Source organism: Egretta garzetta, unplaced genomic scaffold (genome assembly GCF_000687185.1).
Source record: "Egretta garzetta isolate BGI_Z169 unplaced genomic scaffold, ASM68718v1 scaffold419, whole genome shotgun sequence".
Lineage (NCBI taxonomy): Eukaryota > Metazoa > Chordata > Aves > Pelecaniformes > Ardeidae > Egretta > Egretta garzetta.
Genome location: NW_009260777.1, coordinates 803,146 through 819,687, shown reverse-complemented (window position 1 = coordinate 819,687; position 16,542 = coordinate 803,146). Strand labels below are relative to the sequence as shown.

Below are 16,542 nucleotides of genomic sequence, written 5' to 3'. Positions count from 1 at the left end.
CCTTTCCCCTCTGACCACCTTAAACCAACACCAACATGAGGATTTTGCTATGTTGCACACAAACTGTTGGTGAAATTGCATTAAAAGTCTAGAAATAAGTGATATTTCATGAAGTTTTGTGTCTTCAAGCACTCTCATATCTTTTTGCTTGTTTGTTTTTCCTCTCAAACCTGGATTTACAGATGACACTGGTACAAAGGCTAAAGAAATCACTGGTTGGAAAACATAACGTGGTCAAAGGGAAACTTCCTACGGGGAAAAGAAGGCTTTGCCTTCAGAAGAATCTGGCTGGTTTTTGCTTCCATGGTCAGTGTGACTTTTTTATCTTGTGGGAGTTCTAGCTCCTTGCTGGAATAATTCCAACTCATTGCTGTGTCCCTTTCCTTCTCATGAGCCTCCCCCCTCCAGTGGGTAACTGTGCACTGTGCTCGCCCAGCCTCAGGGAGTTTTCATTTGAGTCAGCTGCTACATCAGGGAATTGATGTGCACAAAACTTAAGAGGTGGATTGTTCTAATAGCAAACTGCATGAGATCAAGCCTTTCTTTGAATTACTTCAAGAATAATTAATCCTACAAAAGTCAATTTCCAAAAACATGAGAGAAATGCAATATATGAAACTTATTTACTTAAGTAATTTTCAGCCATCTCCCAGGAGACCCTGCATACAGTGGAGGAGGATACAAAGACAAATGCAATGAAATGTTTCAATATTTCTATCCTTTAAACTTTCATTTGGCAAAAAGCTCCAATAGTTTGGGGTTTGATCTTTGTTCAAGACAAAACCAGATGTCAAAGCATTGTGACTTCCTTCACAGCAACAGCTTATATTTTTGATCAGCTTTAATGCCTTTTGGAAGTATGGTTGTCTTCAGATAGGGTGCATTCTTCTCACACAGATGAGAATAATACCTTCATTAATATCTTCATTACCTTCTTATTTCTTGCCCTTCTCAAATATCATTTTATGTTCCCATACTGACGCATTTTCTGGTATGATTATTGCCCTTCTTCATTAGGCTTTGGCATTACAGAATGGTAGTGCTGTCACAAATACTAGAATCCCCAAACGAACCTGATTGGAAATGGCCAGCAGATTAAAAATGTTTGCTTGAAGTTTACTCTTTGGTTTGAAGCAGTGGGGGAAAATATTTGCATAAATGAATTTTTAATAGATACTAAAAATAAAAAGCTGCTAAAGAAAGTATAGCTTGTCTACATTATCATGTGATTTTAATTATGCAAGCATTTATGTTCTTTGTGTATTTTGACTTAGGGCCATGTGAGACACATGAGTGAACTGTCACTCATGCGGAGTTAATTATAATTTGTCCATATAGGGAAAAAAACCCTGGGAAAATATGATAACATTTTTCACTGGCAGTAAACACTAGCTGTTGTTAGGCATTTGAGAAAATTATTCTTGGCAGACTATACAAACTCTGTAGTTCAAAGTGTTCCCTGAAAAGAGGTGTATTAGCACGTGGCTAGATCCACTACAGGAATAGATTTTTATTGGCTAAGGAACTGTATCCTTCTGTACCATAACATTTATTTCATTTTTTCTTTCCCTTGAACAAGAGAATATATTTTGATTCAGTGTTTGGCAAGCCAAGCCAGGTTATTTAAGATAACATTCGCTTGGAATGTGCTGAGTATAAAACACTGGTTTTAGAGTAATTATGGTTATACAGTATTGAAACAGAAATCTTCAGTTCCCCACGCGTAATACAGAACTCGTTTGTAAAGAGTCTTTAGACATTGCACTTCTCCTTTTCCCAGGTAAGTGGCAAATAACTAGTTGTCACTGACACGTAGAGCAACAAATGGATAAAGCAAGCATGGATTCTGAGATCTATAATTTTTAATAATTTTTAAACTAGCTACAAAATGTCAATCACTTCACAAACTGACAGGAGACATAAGGAATTTCATATTACATGCTGTAAATGATATTTATCTCACAGTTTATCTAGAGTTCATTCATTTAGGTTTTTTTATTATTTTTTATTTAAGTCAGCTACTAAACATCTCAGCGATTTGGTGTGCATAGCTCTAGGTAAGCAACAGAGAACTGTACCGATAACAAACCACATGGGGATAGCGACTAGTAAGAGAGAGCCTTATAAAAATTACATTTCTTTGCACCATTTCATATGGTAGTCGTTTCCTCCAAAAGATAGTCTTCAAAAGCAGCAGACAAACCCAATATATTACACTTATTTCTTTTTGTCTTTGACGTATTTTCAGCCAAGCTTTTATTTTGCTGGCAATGGCTAAATGGTGAGTGCCAAATCCCTCTTTTTTTCATAATTAAAAAAATGATTATGATTAATAACTATATATATCAACAAGAAAAAAGTGGCACAACTGCAAACTTGCTGGTATAACATAGTCCCAAAAGAGTCCGAATACTGAGCATGCTTTTGTTGTCATTGTTGGTGTGCTACTGCCATGGGAAAATTCTTGTTTAAGTAGGAGTCTAAAAGTCTATTTATTCCTCATGCATAAATGCATAAATCACATCACTTTTTAGTGCAATGCTTGTTATAGTAATATAATTCCACATCGTCTAATCATGAAATCATAACAACAGATAATGGCAATGAAGAACCGAAGACAGCAGGTTTAAGTGCTTAAACATCATGATACCCAAAGACAGGAGCATGGCAGTAGCTCTGTGGAATGTCACAGTTTTACAAGAACAATACTGTATATTTAAAGGTTAACAGCACGTTTAGCATTCCAACAGTGTTGTCATTCAGCAAACATAATTTAAAAAAAAAAAGAAGGAAGAGAGGGGGGAAAAAGGAAAGGAATTGAAAACAGAAACAAGGAGAGGAAAAATCCCAAAAAATATCATAGTGAGCTATAGCCATCAAATCAGCACTATGTACAACCTTTGGAAAGAAAGATATCTAGAAAAAAATAATTACAAGTATCATTTTTGGAAAGCTGACAAACTACACAGGACAACATTTACAATGGGGCTGATATGTGCATGTGTGCAAACCTAGTAGGTAAATACCATGATAAAAGCATGAAGGTACTGCCTTGTTGGGCAGTGTTAAAAGGAAATGCACTTTGCTGCATTTAACCACTGCCCAGCATCTTTGTTGCACGCTGGTTGGCTTCATCAATCCTGGTTTTGTTGGAATCAGCCTAGGGAAACACAAAGGAAAGAAAATGATTACAGGGCAGAAAGATAACATCTACAATGCTTTGTGGACACTTGTCTAGTTTTGGCTAGGTCGGGAAAAAAAAGAAGGTTGAAAATACCAGAGAGCTGTTTTTATAGTGGTATTAGGGGCCCAAAAGGAAATGATAAATTTGCTGGGTTTTTGACACTTCAGGTAACCTTTGAGTAGAGCTTTTGTGTTTGTAGTAAGCTTCGCTGAACTCTTGTAAATGCTGTGCTAGATCTGTAGCTGGTGCTATTGTTATATATATCTATATATATATTGATACATATATCCACTATTGATAGTAATGGATGACAGGATGAGAACTGATGAGGTGCACATGGATTTCACTGGTAAAAAGCTTCAGTGCTCTTCAGTGGACCTGGACTCTCTCCTGATTTAGATCACCAGGCACGCAGTCAGAACTAAAGTTTTGGTCAGTGTACTGGAGAATTGCTGGAGCAGGGAAGCTAGATCATCTGATGTAGGGAACACTGGTAAAGAGAAATTTATTTGAAATACATCAGTCTGGATCTCTGTGCTGTATATGTGAAAGGAAGGGAATAGGCAGGAGTGATGCCATTATTCCTTTCTCTCACCAAAGTTCACCAGCATAGTTGCAAGACAGAGGAACCTCTCTCGTTGGGCAGCAGCACAAGCAGGAATTAAGAAAAGGCAGGGATTCTACTATTATTTGAAGCAATCAAACTGGAATTTAGTGCAGCGTAGGCTGAACCGTTAACTTCACTGTCTTCCATGGGGTAGCATTTGCCATGCTTGTAAAATGTTGTTAATAAAATGTCACCACTTGGGAGGTTTAGGAGTTGTCTTTGAGCAGGAAGATACTTTGACCATGGCTTTCTGTAGCTCTGCAGAAGTTAGTTTTGGAGACAAAGCTATTGTTTTAGCTGACAAAAATTGGCAAAGCTCCATTCAAGCCCACGTTGCTATGCCGACTTATGCTAGCAGAGGGACTAGATAGAAAATGTTTTCAATTTTTGAAATTGGACCTGTGGGAAAGGTGAGAATTGTGTTACCACTTTAAAAGCATGAACTCAAATAGCAAACACTTTTCTGTGGTTTGATGGCTGTGTTTTGTTAGCTTTGATTGTTCCCACATCTCTGGGGTGGATCTAAATTGTACAGATTTATTTTAAATCTCCAATTTGCAAAGACAGAATGGTGAAGCAACTTTCCCACATACATTTGAAAATTCTTTAAAAATGGTTATACTGATGTGCAATAAATCATCTTTAAATATCTTGGGCTTTTCTCCTTAATTGTTTTGGCAAATTCTATGTAGCTGTGTATTTTTAGTACAGCAGCATGTTCCAGATCCTCAGCAAGCATAAATCAGCATAACTACTCGTTATAAGCCATGCTATTTTAGCCATGAGTTTGACCTTGTCTACCGCAGTATAGTTTTGTGTGCTTTTACCAAAAGACTACCTAAAAAATAAGTTAATGGCTTTGGAAGCAGTTCGGTTTGTCATGAAATACATGAATATTGGTTGAATATTGATGAAACATAATATTCCTAAATAGGAATACTAAGGTCCAACTCTGGTGGATGATGTTGCATCCAAGTCAGTGGGAGTCTTTGCCCAGACCTTCCCACCTTGGTCAAAACAAAATGCTTTGAGTCCTTTCTACTTTCCTCCCAGCCTCCTATCTATGGATCATTTTAGGGCCAGGGTCTTCTGGTGATGATGTCTGGGCCATTTGACCTACTCATCACATCATCATTTTAGTTTTTGTTCATTTCTCTCTGATCTGAGGGAAGGATAAAGCCTTGCTATCCTGATTACTGTGGATAGATCAGATTACATCTCTGCATTACCAGATTGCTCTGGTTTGGATGCACACATCCAGTTTAATGTAAATGCTTTAGGAGCATTTGAGTTAGTTTTGTGATGCACCCCAGCTTTTCCAAAATGTGCCAGCCGAGGGTCTTTCTAAAGAGCATAGCTGATCAGAAGCACACTGCTCCAGCTGGTCAGGAAAAGAAAACAACTCTAGCAATGCTGTATTGCCTGCCACCAGCTAAGGACGATGGTCTGTTGCCATATTTTATTGCAAAATGGATGTGTATGCATTTGTGCAGTATTATCCAGCTAACCATCACTTCTGTCTTTTATAGCGTGTTTTCCTAATACATTGAGTTTCTTTTTTAGTATCTCATTACTCTGTGTCCTCACTCTGAGAAATTTGGCAGATTTTCACTAAGACTGAAGACTGTCTTGGTTTTGTGCTGCTTTCATGGTAACTCCTCTGTGTACACTGCAAGTCCATCTTCTAGAAATGTGTCACTGTTCTTTAGCCAAGGGATCTGCCTGACGAGGCCTGTCTGTGAGCCTGGATTTAATGAATTACATTAGCTTGCAATATTGTATTTCTATTGCTGTATGAAATGCCTGACTCCATAAGAAGACCGCATAGATGTGGAAGGCTAGTTAGCCAACTGCTCTCAGCATGCACAGCCTAGAGATTTGGCCCATGTGCACAAAGGGCCTGGTCAACGGTTTCAAAATCCAGATGTTTGTAAGCCTGAGCTGATAGGAGAGCAGTGACTTGTGGGGCTTGCTGTAATTTGTGATAGTATCCTGCAGGCACAGATAGGATGCAGCTGATTTCCATCTGCAGGGCTTGTCTCCTGCCACTGCGTTTGTCGTGAGTAGGGTAGCTGGTAATGTGTAATAGTGTGTGTCCTTATACTTGCTCTGAGAGAATAACCTATGTCCTAGACTTCTTATCTAAAGGTAGTTACGATGTAGGCTGTATAATCTTCCAGTCCTTTCTTACGATGTAGATAAATGTGCTGCTTTCTAGTGCTTTCTCATATGAATAGCAGTGGTAAATCCTTCTTCCTGTATGCTCCTATTTTGCCGAGAAATATGAAATGCTGCAGAATGGCATCGTAGTAATACTGTGCATTTTCCAAGACAGTCTGTATCAGCTTTGTGTGGCAAGGTTTTGGTAGCAGGGGAGTCTATGGGGATGGCTTCTGTGAGAAGCTGCTGGAAGTTTCCCCTATGTCTGATGGAACCAACTGCAGCCAGCTCCTAGACAGACCTGCTGCTGGCCAAGACTGAGCCTACCAGCAACAGTGGTATTGCTCTGGGATAACGTAGTTAAGAAGCAGGGAAAAGAAATCCTGTGCAACTGCAGCTGGAGAGAGGAGTGAGAGGAGGGGAGGAGGTACTCCAGGTGCTGGAGCAGAGATTTCCCTGCAGCCCCTGGTGCAGGCCATGGTGGGGCAGGCTGTCCCCCTGAGGCCCAGGGAGTCCCATGGGGAGAGCAGATCTCCACCTGCAGCCCAGGGAGGACCCTGTGCCAGAGCAGGGGGATGCCTGAAGGAAGCTGTGACCCTGTGGGAAGCCCACGCTGGAGCAGGGTCCTGGCAGGGCCTGTGGCCCCGGGGGGAGAGGAACCCAGGCTGGAGCAGGTTTGCTGGCAGGGCTGGTGACCCCGTGGGGGACCCACGCTGGAGCTGTCTGCTCCTGAGGGACTGCACCCCGTAGGAAGGATGGACCCACTCTGGAGCAGTGCATGAAGAACTGCAACCCACGGGAAGGACTTGTATTGGAGAAGTTCATGGAGGACTGTCTGCCATGGGAGGTACCCTCACGCTGGAGCAGGGGAGGAATCCTCCCCTGAGGAGGAAGCAGCGGCAGAGACAGTGTGTGAAGAACTAGCCCCAAGCCCCATTCCCCATCCCCCTGCGCTGCTTTTGGGGAGGAGGTAGAGAAATTGGGAGTGAAGTTGAGTCTGGGAAGAAGGAAGGGGTAGGGGGAAGGTGTTTTAAGATTTAGTTTTTATTCCTCATTGCCCTACTCTGATTTGATAGGGAAATTAATTTATTACCAAATTTGAGTCTGTTTTGCCCATGACAGTAATTGCTGAGTGATCGCTCCCTGTCCTTATCTTGACTCGCAAGCCATTCATTATATTTTCTCTCCCCCGTCCAGCTGAGGAGGGGAGTGATAGAGCATCTTTGGTGGGTACCTGGTGTCCAGCCAGGGTCAATGCATCACACAGTCAAACTAGCAGATGCAGCTTTGTAAAACAAAACTTTGACCAACTCAAAGCCATGTGCTCCACTGTGTTATGTGACTATGCCTCTGTCAGAGACAAACTTCTCACCTTTAAGACAAATGTATACTTCACTCAGTTCTGGAATCAAACTCCAGTAAAGGAAAGCTATCTGAGTGAATTCCTCAGCGCCGTATTTTCTTTGATTTTTTTCTCTAGGCTTTGATGTAGTTACTTGACATGAAAAATAGGCATGGTCATCCTGATTGTGTGAGAAGGCTTGCACGTGTAAGAAGGCTCAAGAGTACAAGCTCTACCACTTAAGGTCAGAATTAACTCTAAGCAGCACATATAAGTCCTTGGGTTAGATCCTCAGGTTGTGTAAATCTCAGCGGAAGTCAAGTGTTATATTGATTTTACACCAGATGAAGATCTAGCCTCTTATGTCACTTCAGCCTGGCTGTGCCTGTGCCTGGAGCTCTGCCAGCACACATGCAGATGGCTAGCAGATCTTGGGATCTGAGGGTGGCAGTGAGTTCCCAGCCGGGTTTGGAGGGTGCTGCTATCTGTTTCCAGAAATCTGCAATGCAGGTCTGGCACTGGAACAGTGCTCCCTGACTTTTTAGATGGTGATTTTGCAATAGTATGTATTTCACTGGGGCCAAGTGGGACCCAATTATTTTTTTATATATATATATGTATACACACACACATATACACACACCAAGAGAGCTGATAGATCTCTGCCTTAATGTAGTTATAAGCAGGCAGCACACCAAGACTGGTTGCACTGTTACCATATGGCAAAGCCTTCCTTAATAAAACACTGTCCTCTTTTTGGGACTGGTCCTTCAAACGGGTGATCCAATTCGGAGTTGGTCATGGAGTTTCTGAGGGAAGGGAAAGTCCAGGAAGGTTTAAAACTTGCCAGGAAGTGTCAGGGCATTCAGACCCAAGCCCTGAGGTTCTGAGTAGCTCAGGGCACTTCTCCTTTCCCAAAGCTATTGCAAAAGGAGCCTTGATTTGTGGTAAGGGGTGTCCCCTGGCCAGCTGTTTTTCCTGAATCCAACAGCCTGGGTTCAACCTGACCTGCACTGAAGGCTACTGAAGATCTACAGCAGCAAGCTCTGCTTTGGGCCAACAATTTGGAGGGAGAAGAGAGAAGAGCTCTAGCAGCTATTTCTGTCCCTTGTCCCTCTCTGAGCTGAAGAGAAATTGCATGCACCGTTTCTCTGCATGCACAGAGTATGCACAGCCTGTGCTTGCAGAAGGGAAAACACAGCACCTTTTGGGGTCGCCTTAGAAATGCCAGCTCTTACCTTCTCCATGATCCTGTCAATCTGGCGATTCTGTGTGTCGATCTCATTGCCCATGTCCAGGGCCATGTGACGTAAGTTGCCAATGATGCCGCTGACCTGCTCGAGGTTCTCGTCCATTTCGTTTTCCCGGGCATCGTTTGTTACCCTTGGAGCAAAAAAGCAGTTCTTTGAAGCAGAGACAGAGGAGGTTCCCCTGAAACTCTGATTCACCCAAAACCTCCCCTGCATCCTCCTCTGCTTGTCACCTGAGGAGTATGCTGCTATACTCAGCTTTGAAGACAAGGGATCAATAAGTAGCTAGCCTGAAAAAATATTACATGCTTATTTTTTTGATGTTGGGCTTAATTGTCTGAGTTTGTTACTGCTCCATTTATACAGCTTGCGTCTGCTGCTCCCAGAAGTGTTGCTCTCTGAGCTTGTCTGTACTGCATATGGCACCTCTCTGCTGGTGATGGCCCTTCTCAAACAGAGAATGAAAGGGTGCTGCTCCATTTGAACCCATGTGTGGTTAGAGTGTGTGGGAAATGCTGGAGGGTGTTGGAATTGAAGCTATACCATCTCCCTTCCTTGAACCACACATAGGTAATGGATGCTGTCCAGTCCTTGTACACTTGGGGCTCACTGAAATTTTGGGGAAGAGCTGCTTCAGCTGTGAAAATCCTGACCCTAACACCCTATTTAATTAAATGTATTTCTGGTAAATGACTGAAGCATCTTCTGTCAGATTTGCTGGCTTTAGTAAAGATCCTTTATCTCTCATTCTTAGCCCTGTCATTTTTGGTTGCTTGGTTTTTAGAAGACAAAATCTGTGCTTGAGCCAAGGCTCAGTTCAAGTCTCCAGTGACTGGAGAGGCATGTTGGTGACTGATGCTGGGAAAAGCAAGGTCCATGGGTCCCACTCCAAAAATTACTACTTTGAGCATCTTGTGCAATTTGTCTTCTTGTAGGTGCCAAAAGGGCGCCGCAGGCTCTTTGCAGAATGATTATGGTGTAGCATATCTTCACTGCTGTTCTGTTATCATGCCCCAGCCTTCATTTTGGTGGGGCTGCCATCCAGAAATAAAAAAAAAAAGTGAATGGCAGACCCAGCAAACTTAAATGGCAACTCCATCCCACGCTCCAGATTGCATGACAGCATTGTTTCTATCACACTGATTTCCCTTTATCACAGCAGCCAAAAAAATAAGTGGATAATAGTTTTTGGAAAGATAATTACTTATTAATCCAGTGTCCTTAATCTTCAAAGATCAAAGCTTTGCCTACTGGTATGCCTTTATCCATTCAGCTGATAGCATTGTCATCTAAATACATGCTCTATAAGCACTGTAATCAGTATGTACTTATTGCTGGATCCCTGTGTATTGCTGAAAGTTTGTGGTTTGGTTGCCATTGGTATAGCTGTGTGCTTCAAACTGGTTTTCATTGGAGTGCACAGGGGCTGCTGCTAAAGCCTGCATTTCTCCATAGTTGTGGCTTTACAGCAGCTGAGGAATGAGACATCATTCCCCACTCAGTGAGGTTTTCTGGATAGTCATGAGCAGGGAAGTGGTGTACCTCTAGTCAAAAGTGTGCTTCAGGTTCTGCACTTGGCTTGGTGCTTTGGCAGGGAGCCTGAGGCTTTTTTCTTTTAGAAAAGAAAGGAAGGGGTGTTGGATGCTTTGGTACATCTTCTGGCAAGGATGGATAAGGAGCACTACGTATCTTGAGACATAATAACTATAAGCTAGTATTTATCTGACACTTCATTTCTGAGGCATTTGACAACTGTCATTAATGAGACCCATAATAATGCCCCCAGGAAAAGTGCATTGCTCATAGCGGGGAGCTGGAGTGCAGAGGACAGCGCTGGCTGGTCATGACAGTCTGCAACCTCACATTGCTGCTGTGAAGTAAATAAATGGGTACTACTTCTACTTTATTATTGCCCAAATCTGGGCAGGCTCAAGGAGAAAGGCTTAGGCCACATTTTCAAGCATCTTCTGGTTCTCAGGGCTAAGATATTTACTTCCAGGACTTCCAGCAACATAACCATCGTAACCAACGTAACCATCCTTTGCACTCGTGCCCACAGGGCCGGAGAGTCAGTGGACACAGTAAGCCTTTAGTACCTGTCTTAATCACCGTCAACCTAAATCTAAGCACCCACCACTCGGTGGAAAACACTGGCTCCATCGCATTATCCAGCACCACTGAAGGAGTTAATGAGCATCACGGAACTCATGACCATATGGAAGAAATCTAAATATATCCGTGACAAGGAGAAAAGAGAGAAAATAGTGGATAAAAAGGCTCACCTGCGGATAAAGCCACCACTGATGGCCATCTGCTCCCGTTCATCTACGACACGTGCAGGCTGGCTGGCTACAACACCATCCTGATTATTGCCCCAGGCTTTTTTGTAAGCATCGCTTGATTTAAGCCTATGCAAAAAAGACGATGAGTAACAAAGCATCAAGTGGACAAGGACAAATGCAAAACTCTTTACTTCTCCAAGCTAAAAGCTGAATCAAGCAAATGAGTTTTCAGATAGAGGGTTGTTAATTGAATACCGATATATCATAACCCTGAATAAAAGGAGGGGTTTGGGTATTGTTTGTTTTTTTTTTTACTTTACTGCCACAACAACTGTGATGGTCAGAGGTTTTGTTTCCAATAGGGTGAATTGCAATTGTCAAGTCTACAACACCGCACACAGGTTTTTGGATGTTGACTTACTTTCCAGAAAGAAGAAAAAAGAAAAAAAAAAAAGGAAAAAGAAAAAACAAGAGAAGAAATACAGATAAGTAGAAAACATTGTTTCATTTCAGTGACACATATGTTTTGACATCAAACACAGAGAACATACTGGCAGACAGACATAAAAACAGAACTGCCAAGTATAGTGTGTACATCACATCACAGCAACACACCCTCTTAGAGAAAAATGGATTTGGCTAGATTTTAACGTTTTACCATGCAGGAGATTTGGCTTCTGTTGATATTTTTTAACATGTATGTGGCATAATAGGCATTTAAAGCCACTAACCTTTCCCAAGGTGATTTGGGGATGATTCACAGAATTCATAGGATTCATTAGATTTTTCAAATAATATATCGGTACTTGAAAATAGTAATCATACATCGACAGTTGATGTACAAACCTTTGTCCACAGAGACAAAAAGTAAAATAGGCAGAAGTGAAATGAGTGCAGGAGAAAAGAAAATATACGAGCAATCTAGCATCAGAAAGGGAAATTTTTCTACATTTTTCTTCATGCACCAGCTACAGGCATGAATAAGAAGTGAAGCATTCTCACTAAGCACAGTTGCCCCAGTAGTTCATCATACTCTTAATGCATCAGCAGTAACAGCCTTCACAATAAGCAAGACACAGGCAAAAATGGATCATCACTTCCTTCAGGAGCTTTAAACCACAGGACTTTAAAATAGCCTAGCAACTTGTTATATTTGTTGTGTACAACAGTTACATTAGCTTTCAGAGAGCCATTTTTGACTGAGCTGCCGTGGATAGAAAATTAAAATCCAGGCATACCTTCAGTGGCAGATTAACATGTGCAGCATATTTAGGGTTGCTGTCATTGGGGTTGTCAGATGAGATCGAACACTTCAACAGGAGAGTGTGAGTGTTTGGGGTCTGTAGGTGTAAGTTCTTGATTTTATTCCAGAAATGGAACGGTTTCCAACACACCTGTTTGGAACTGTAGATCTCCACAGTTTCCCTACTTCTGTCAGCTCCAATCAATGGATTTTGGGGAAGAAACTAAACGTACTTCCGAGGGATTTGGGAAAGGACACAACAAACCCATCTCTGGTGTTATGTTCTCTCCATGACCTCTGAAGCAGCTCAGCTTCTCTTGAGCCTGAAGATGTGTTGCGTGCTCCAGTATAGAATTGAAATGTAGATGAAAGAGGATCTTTCCTACTCTTCTGTTTTGTTGCGTATTTGCTAATAAAGTTGGTGAAGACTCAAAATGATGATGGTTGACTTGTTTGTTCTTAGTTCTCTGAAACTGTACATCAGCTTTGGCGTTTCTAGAAATGAGTGAAAGTAATTCTCCTGCTGCACATATATTTACAGGTTCTTTAGAAGTGTGCAATATTGAGAGTGAGACAGCCTCTGTGTTTGAGGTGAATGACTTTATACACCCAAACCTTGATCTCTGTTTTCTTGCAGACTACCTGTTAAAGTCAACAGGCGGAGTCTGGGTCTGCTCATGGTCAACAGCATTTCTCCTTTTGAATGCAGTCTGGTCAAAATGTCATGCCATGGGCATTTTGGGTCTCCTAAGAATGTAGGATCAAGCCTTACATTTTGGTAAGTTTTACAGAGTTGTATTTACTCTGTATATTGGAGTATAGCTACGTGTGAGATGGTTAATCTTTTTTAAAATATATGCCATTAATCTACCACCAGCCAGAAGAGCATTAGGGGATTATAGTGATACTGATGCCCAGAACTGTATGGATTTCTCTCCCTCCTACACTCCGCTTCTCAGAATATCATCTTATTTGTACCAGTTGAGTCCTGGCATGGTGATTCAAGGAACAGTCTCTAAAAGCATTGTTCATCCCTACTCTGTTTCTGAACACACTGGCTGATTAGCAATGCTAGTTTGTGAAATCTGGTTGCAGACTGCAAAGGCCAGAATGCTGCCTTAAAGCAGGGAAGAGGCACCTTTAAAAATGAATGTCACCCAGATGGAATACATGCAGTATCTGTCTGTTCTCACATCTATTGATTTCACGATACTGCAATTGTAGTGAAGTGGTAAATGTTTTAAGGCCACGTGTCAGGTGCTAACCCTATCCATGCCATAGGTCTGGCTCTCAGTTCTGTGCAGCCTTTCCTATAGTACAGAATATTAAAGCTGCTCTTAAAAAAAGTCAATTCCTGCAAAATACATCGGAATTTTTTGTACTTCAAGGGTCAACCTTTGGTGTAGACGTTATGCCAGGTTTCTCCAGGAGGAGCAAGCCAGGACAGTGTTCCTCTTTAAGTTGCAACAGCTTTTAGAGTGTGGGAGATGTAAAGTTTCTGCTGCATGCTCTTGTATGCTCTTCTGCACTGGGTCATCTGGTACAGGACAGCAGGGCTAAAGCCTGTATCAGAGCTGATACCAATTGCAGGCAGTCCCATTGAAAAAGGCTGTATGTTTGCGTAGCTCTTTCCATTCCTCCTTGCCTCTCTCCCATTCTGCACACCAAGGCAATAGTACACATATTTGGGGCAAAATGTTTACCCCAGAGAAGTATTTGTGGCTTGGTACACAGGAGCAAAAGTGTTTTTTCTAAAGCTGAGGCAGTATCTGCGTTGTGTCCCAAGGGAATTAACTTCAAAATAAATGGTGACTGATAAGGCAGAAACCCAGTCCTACCATTCTGATTTCTGCCAAAACACCCACTGAACTCCATGACAGCTCTCTTTCCTCTGGTCTTGATAATCATGGTATGATCAGGTCCTGGCTTTGAACAAAGTATCTGTGCCACACAGAAAGGGAGTATAATACTGCACAGCCGCTGCACTCTGCTTTGTTTCCTGCACAGTCTCTGCCCAACCATTTATGAATGTTTTCACTGCAACCTGGTTGCATGCCTACTCACTGCATGCTGGATTTGCCGTTCCTCAAGGACTTCTGGTCAGTTCACTTTGTCCCTGATTTCGTACACCCGCATAACCGCACATCACATTTTCATTTGGCATTTAAAACAAGCTTTGCATTACTTGGAGGACGGTTTCGTTCAAGTGTGATGGCATGCAAGCAAATTCGATGCATTTCAACATTTCTGCTTAGTGTACATGCTACCCAAACAAGAGAAATTTGGCATGGCATGTTCAGGTTTTCTCAAATTTCTTGCCTATGGCAGGATGAAAACCATTTCAAGTTGGGTTCCAATTGTGAAACATCATGTCTCTTTTAAGATCTCATTGAGGACTATTTCTGTTGAACGATGTTGTGTGATTTTCATCCAGAATTTTGAGTAATGTTTATTATGACCTCTTGTGCAATTTTTCAGCTTTATTGTTTTTTTTATTAAGCTTGTTTGTGAAAATATGTTTCAAAATTTAGGGTCTCCAGGAATAAGGTAGCCCCAGTGTTTTTGTATGGTGGAAAATGGAACCAGTCAGTACACTTTGTGTAAAATGTTGAAACTTTTACCATTAAAAGGTGTCGACAGTGAAGCTTTCACTGCAGTATGCCTGATTTTAATGCATCTACAGTAATTCCCAGTCAGTTGTCTATGCTATGAGATGAATGCATTTGAAGAATCGTTCTTTCTGCATGCCACATGCTCATCCTGTCCATGTGCCTAGCAAGGATGAGCTTCACAAGGCCTTTGGGATCAGCCTTAAGTGCTCAAAGAGATGAGGCAGGCAGCACCTACTTGTTACATGGACAGACACAAAGACCACAGAATTTTCCTAGGTCCGTCAAATTCTTTTCTGCTTCTTTCATGTCCTTATTGATTTGGTCCATTCCCTCTTCGATGCGTTCCAGTTGTTCTGATTAAACACAAGTATTTTATCCCCACAGAATGAAGCAGATGGAAAAGGACAAAGAAAAAAAAGACAAAAACTTCAGACATTCACTGTGACAAAAAACTGGACACCACATAGCAGAGCCGGTACCCAGTACCTACTTGTTACAAGGACATATGAAAAGGCCACAGCATTTCCCTAAATCTTTTAAATTTTTCTCGGCCTCCTTCATGTCTTGATTGATATGGTTCATGCCTTCTTCAACACGATCGAGTTGTTCTGGTCAGGACAAAGGGATGACAGTGTGGAATGAATTGTATTTTTGTTTGTTTGCTTTTGTCTTCAACAGAACACGAAAAATGACCATGTAGAACCGAATTAATAATGACATTACAATGCATTAATCTGAGCTGATGCATTGTTGAAAGGATGTATGTCGCACTGGACGCCGAAGATGATTTTTACTAATATGGGAAGAGTAAAACAAAGGAGGAAAATGTTTGAAATATATCAATTTAAACAAGATGTAATGATGTAGAAAGGAAGGGTTGTAAAGTTTAAGGTCCAGAAGCATAATACAATACATTCACTTACTAAGACACCAATGACATCCAAAAGAAAGAAAGATAGCATTATTATTTTGCATTTATATATGTTAATACAAGAGAAAAGGTGTCCTTCCATGGAAAATACTTCAGTTACTTACGCTTACAAATGCCTTGGAATTAGGTGATTTGGGGCAGTGTAATTGCTTTGATTAGTGAATGAGCAAGCTGGCAGTAACGGTACCAGAGCTGGAGTGAGCTCTTAAGAGCCGTGCCCAACTACTCCTTTTTCCAGAGGTTGAGGAAACCGAGATCTGCCGCTTTGGTTGGCAATGGATATTAATCTCTAATCTGAGTATGGCCTCAGGGCTGGTTTTCTTTCTGGTATGGATGCTGCAAATCAGGAGTAACCCCAGTGAACACAGAGCAATTGCAACCACTCTAGGAGCCTAATGCTCACTGAAAGATGACCACTGGCTGTGACATTCGTTGTCCCCAAGGGGTCTTATGAAAACAAGCATTGGATGAAGATTCATGTTTTCAGTGGGGTCACTTTTGCTTTGCTACAGGACAAGTTACGAAGCACCAAGCCCAGTAACCAGCCATACAGGGACACTGTCTCTCCACTGGCGTCAAACAGAATTTGGTTTATTTCCACCTAAGGCTGATGACGATGTAGGGTTTTCTGTGACTTAGTAGCTTGGAATAATTTAATGTGTTAATTTCTTCACTATTAAAGCTGGGAAAAATGGCCTAGAGGAACAGAATGCCACAATGTAAAATTGTAGGAACGGATCCTCTGCTGATGTAAATAGATATGGATCCAGCGGGACCGGGGGTCTTCTGTGGAGTCTGCAGTAGTGACAGCATTTTACATGGCTGGAAAACCTTGCCATTTGTTTCATGAAGGATAAACCCAAGTAAGTATTTCACAGGATGAGAAAGTTACTTGGAGTGGCATTTCAATCCATTAAAAACTGTAACTGTA

General features: G+C 41.6%; 1 protein-coding gene across 2 annotated transcripts in view; it reads right to left on the bottom strand.

Moving 5' to 3' along the window:
- Window positions 1–3,091: 3,091 nt before the first annotated feature.
- Window positions 3,092–16,542, bottom strand: part of SNAP25 (synaptosome associated protein 25) — a 30,230-nt gene continuing 16,779 nt past the window's right edge. The window contains exons 4-7 of one of the 2 annotated variants that reach the window (XM_009646363.2): window positions 15,171–15,288; window positions 10,826–10,951; window positions 8,532–8,676; window positions 3,092–3,160 (exon numbers count right to left, since the gene is read on the bottom strand). In XM_009646363.2, the coding sequence (XP_009644658.1) occupies window positions 3,092–3,160; window positions 8,532–8,676; window positions 10,826–10,951; window positions 15,171–15,288 (458 nt within the window). Of the gene's footprint in view, window positions 3,161–8,531; window positions 8,677–10,825; window positions 10,952–14,915; window positions 15,034–15,170; window positions 15,289–16,542 lie in introns of both variants that reach the window. The other variant, XM_009646362.2, reaches the window with a different exon arrangement.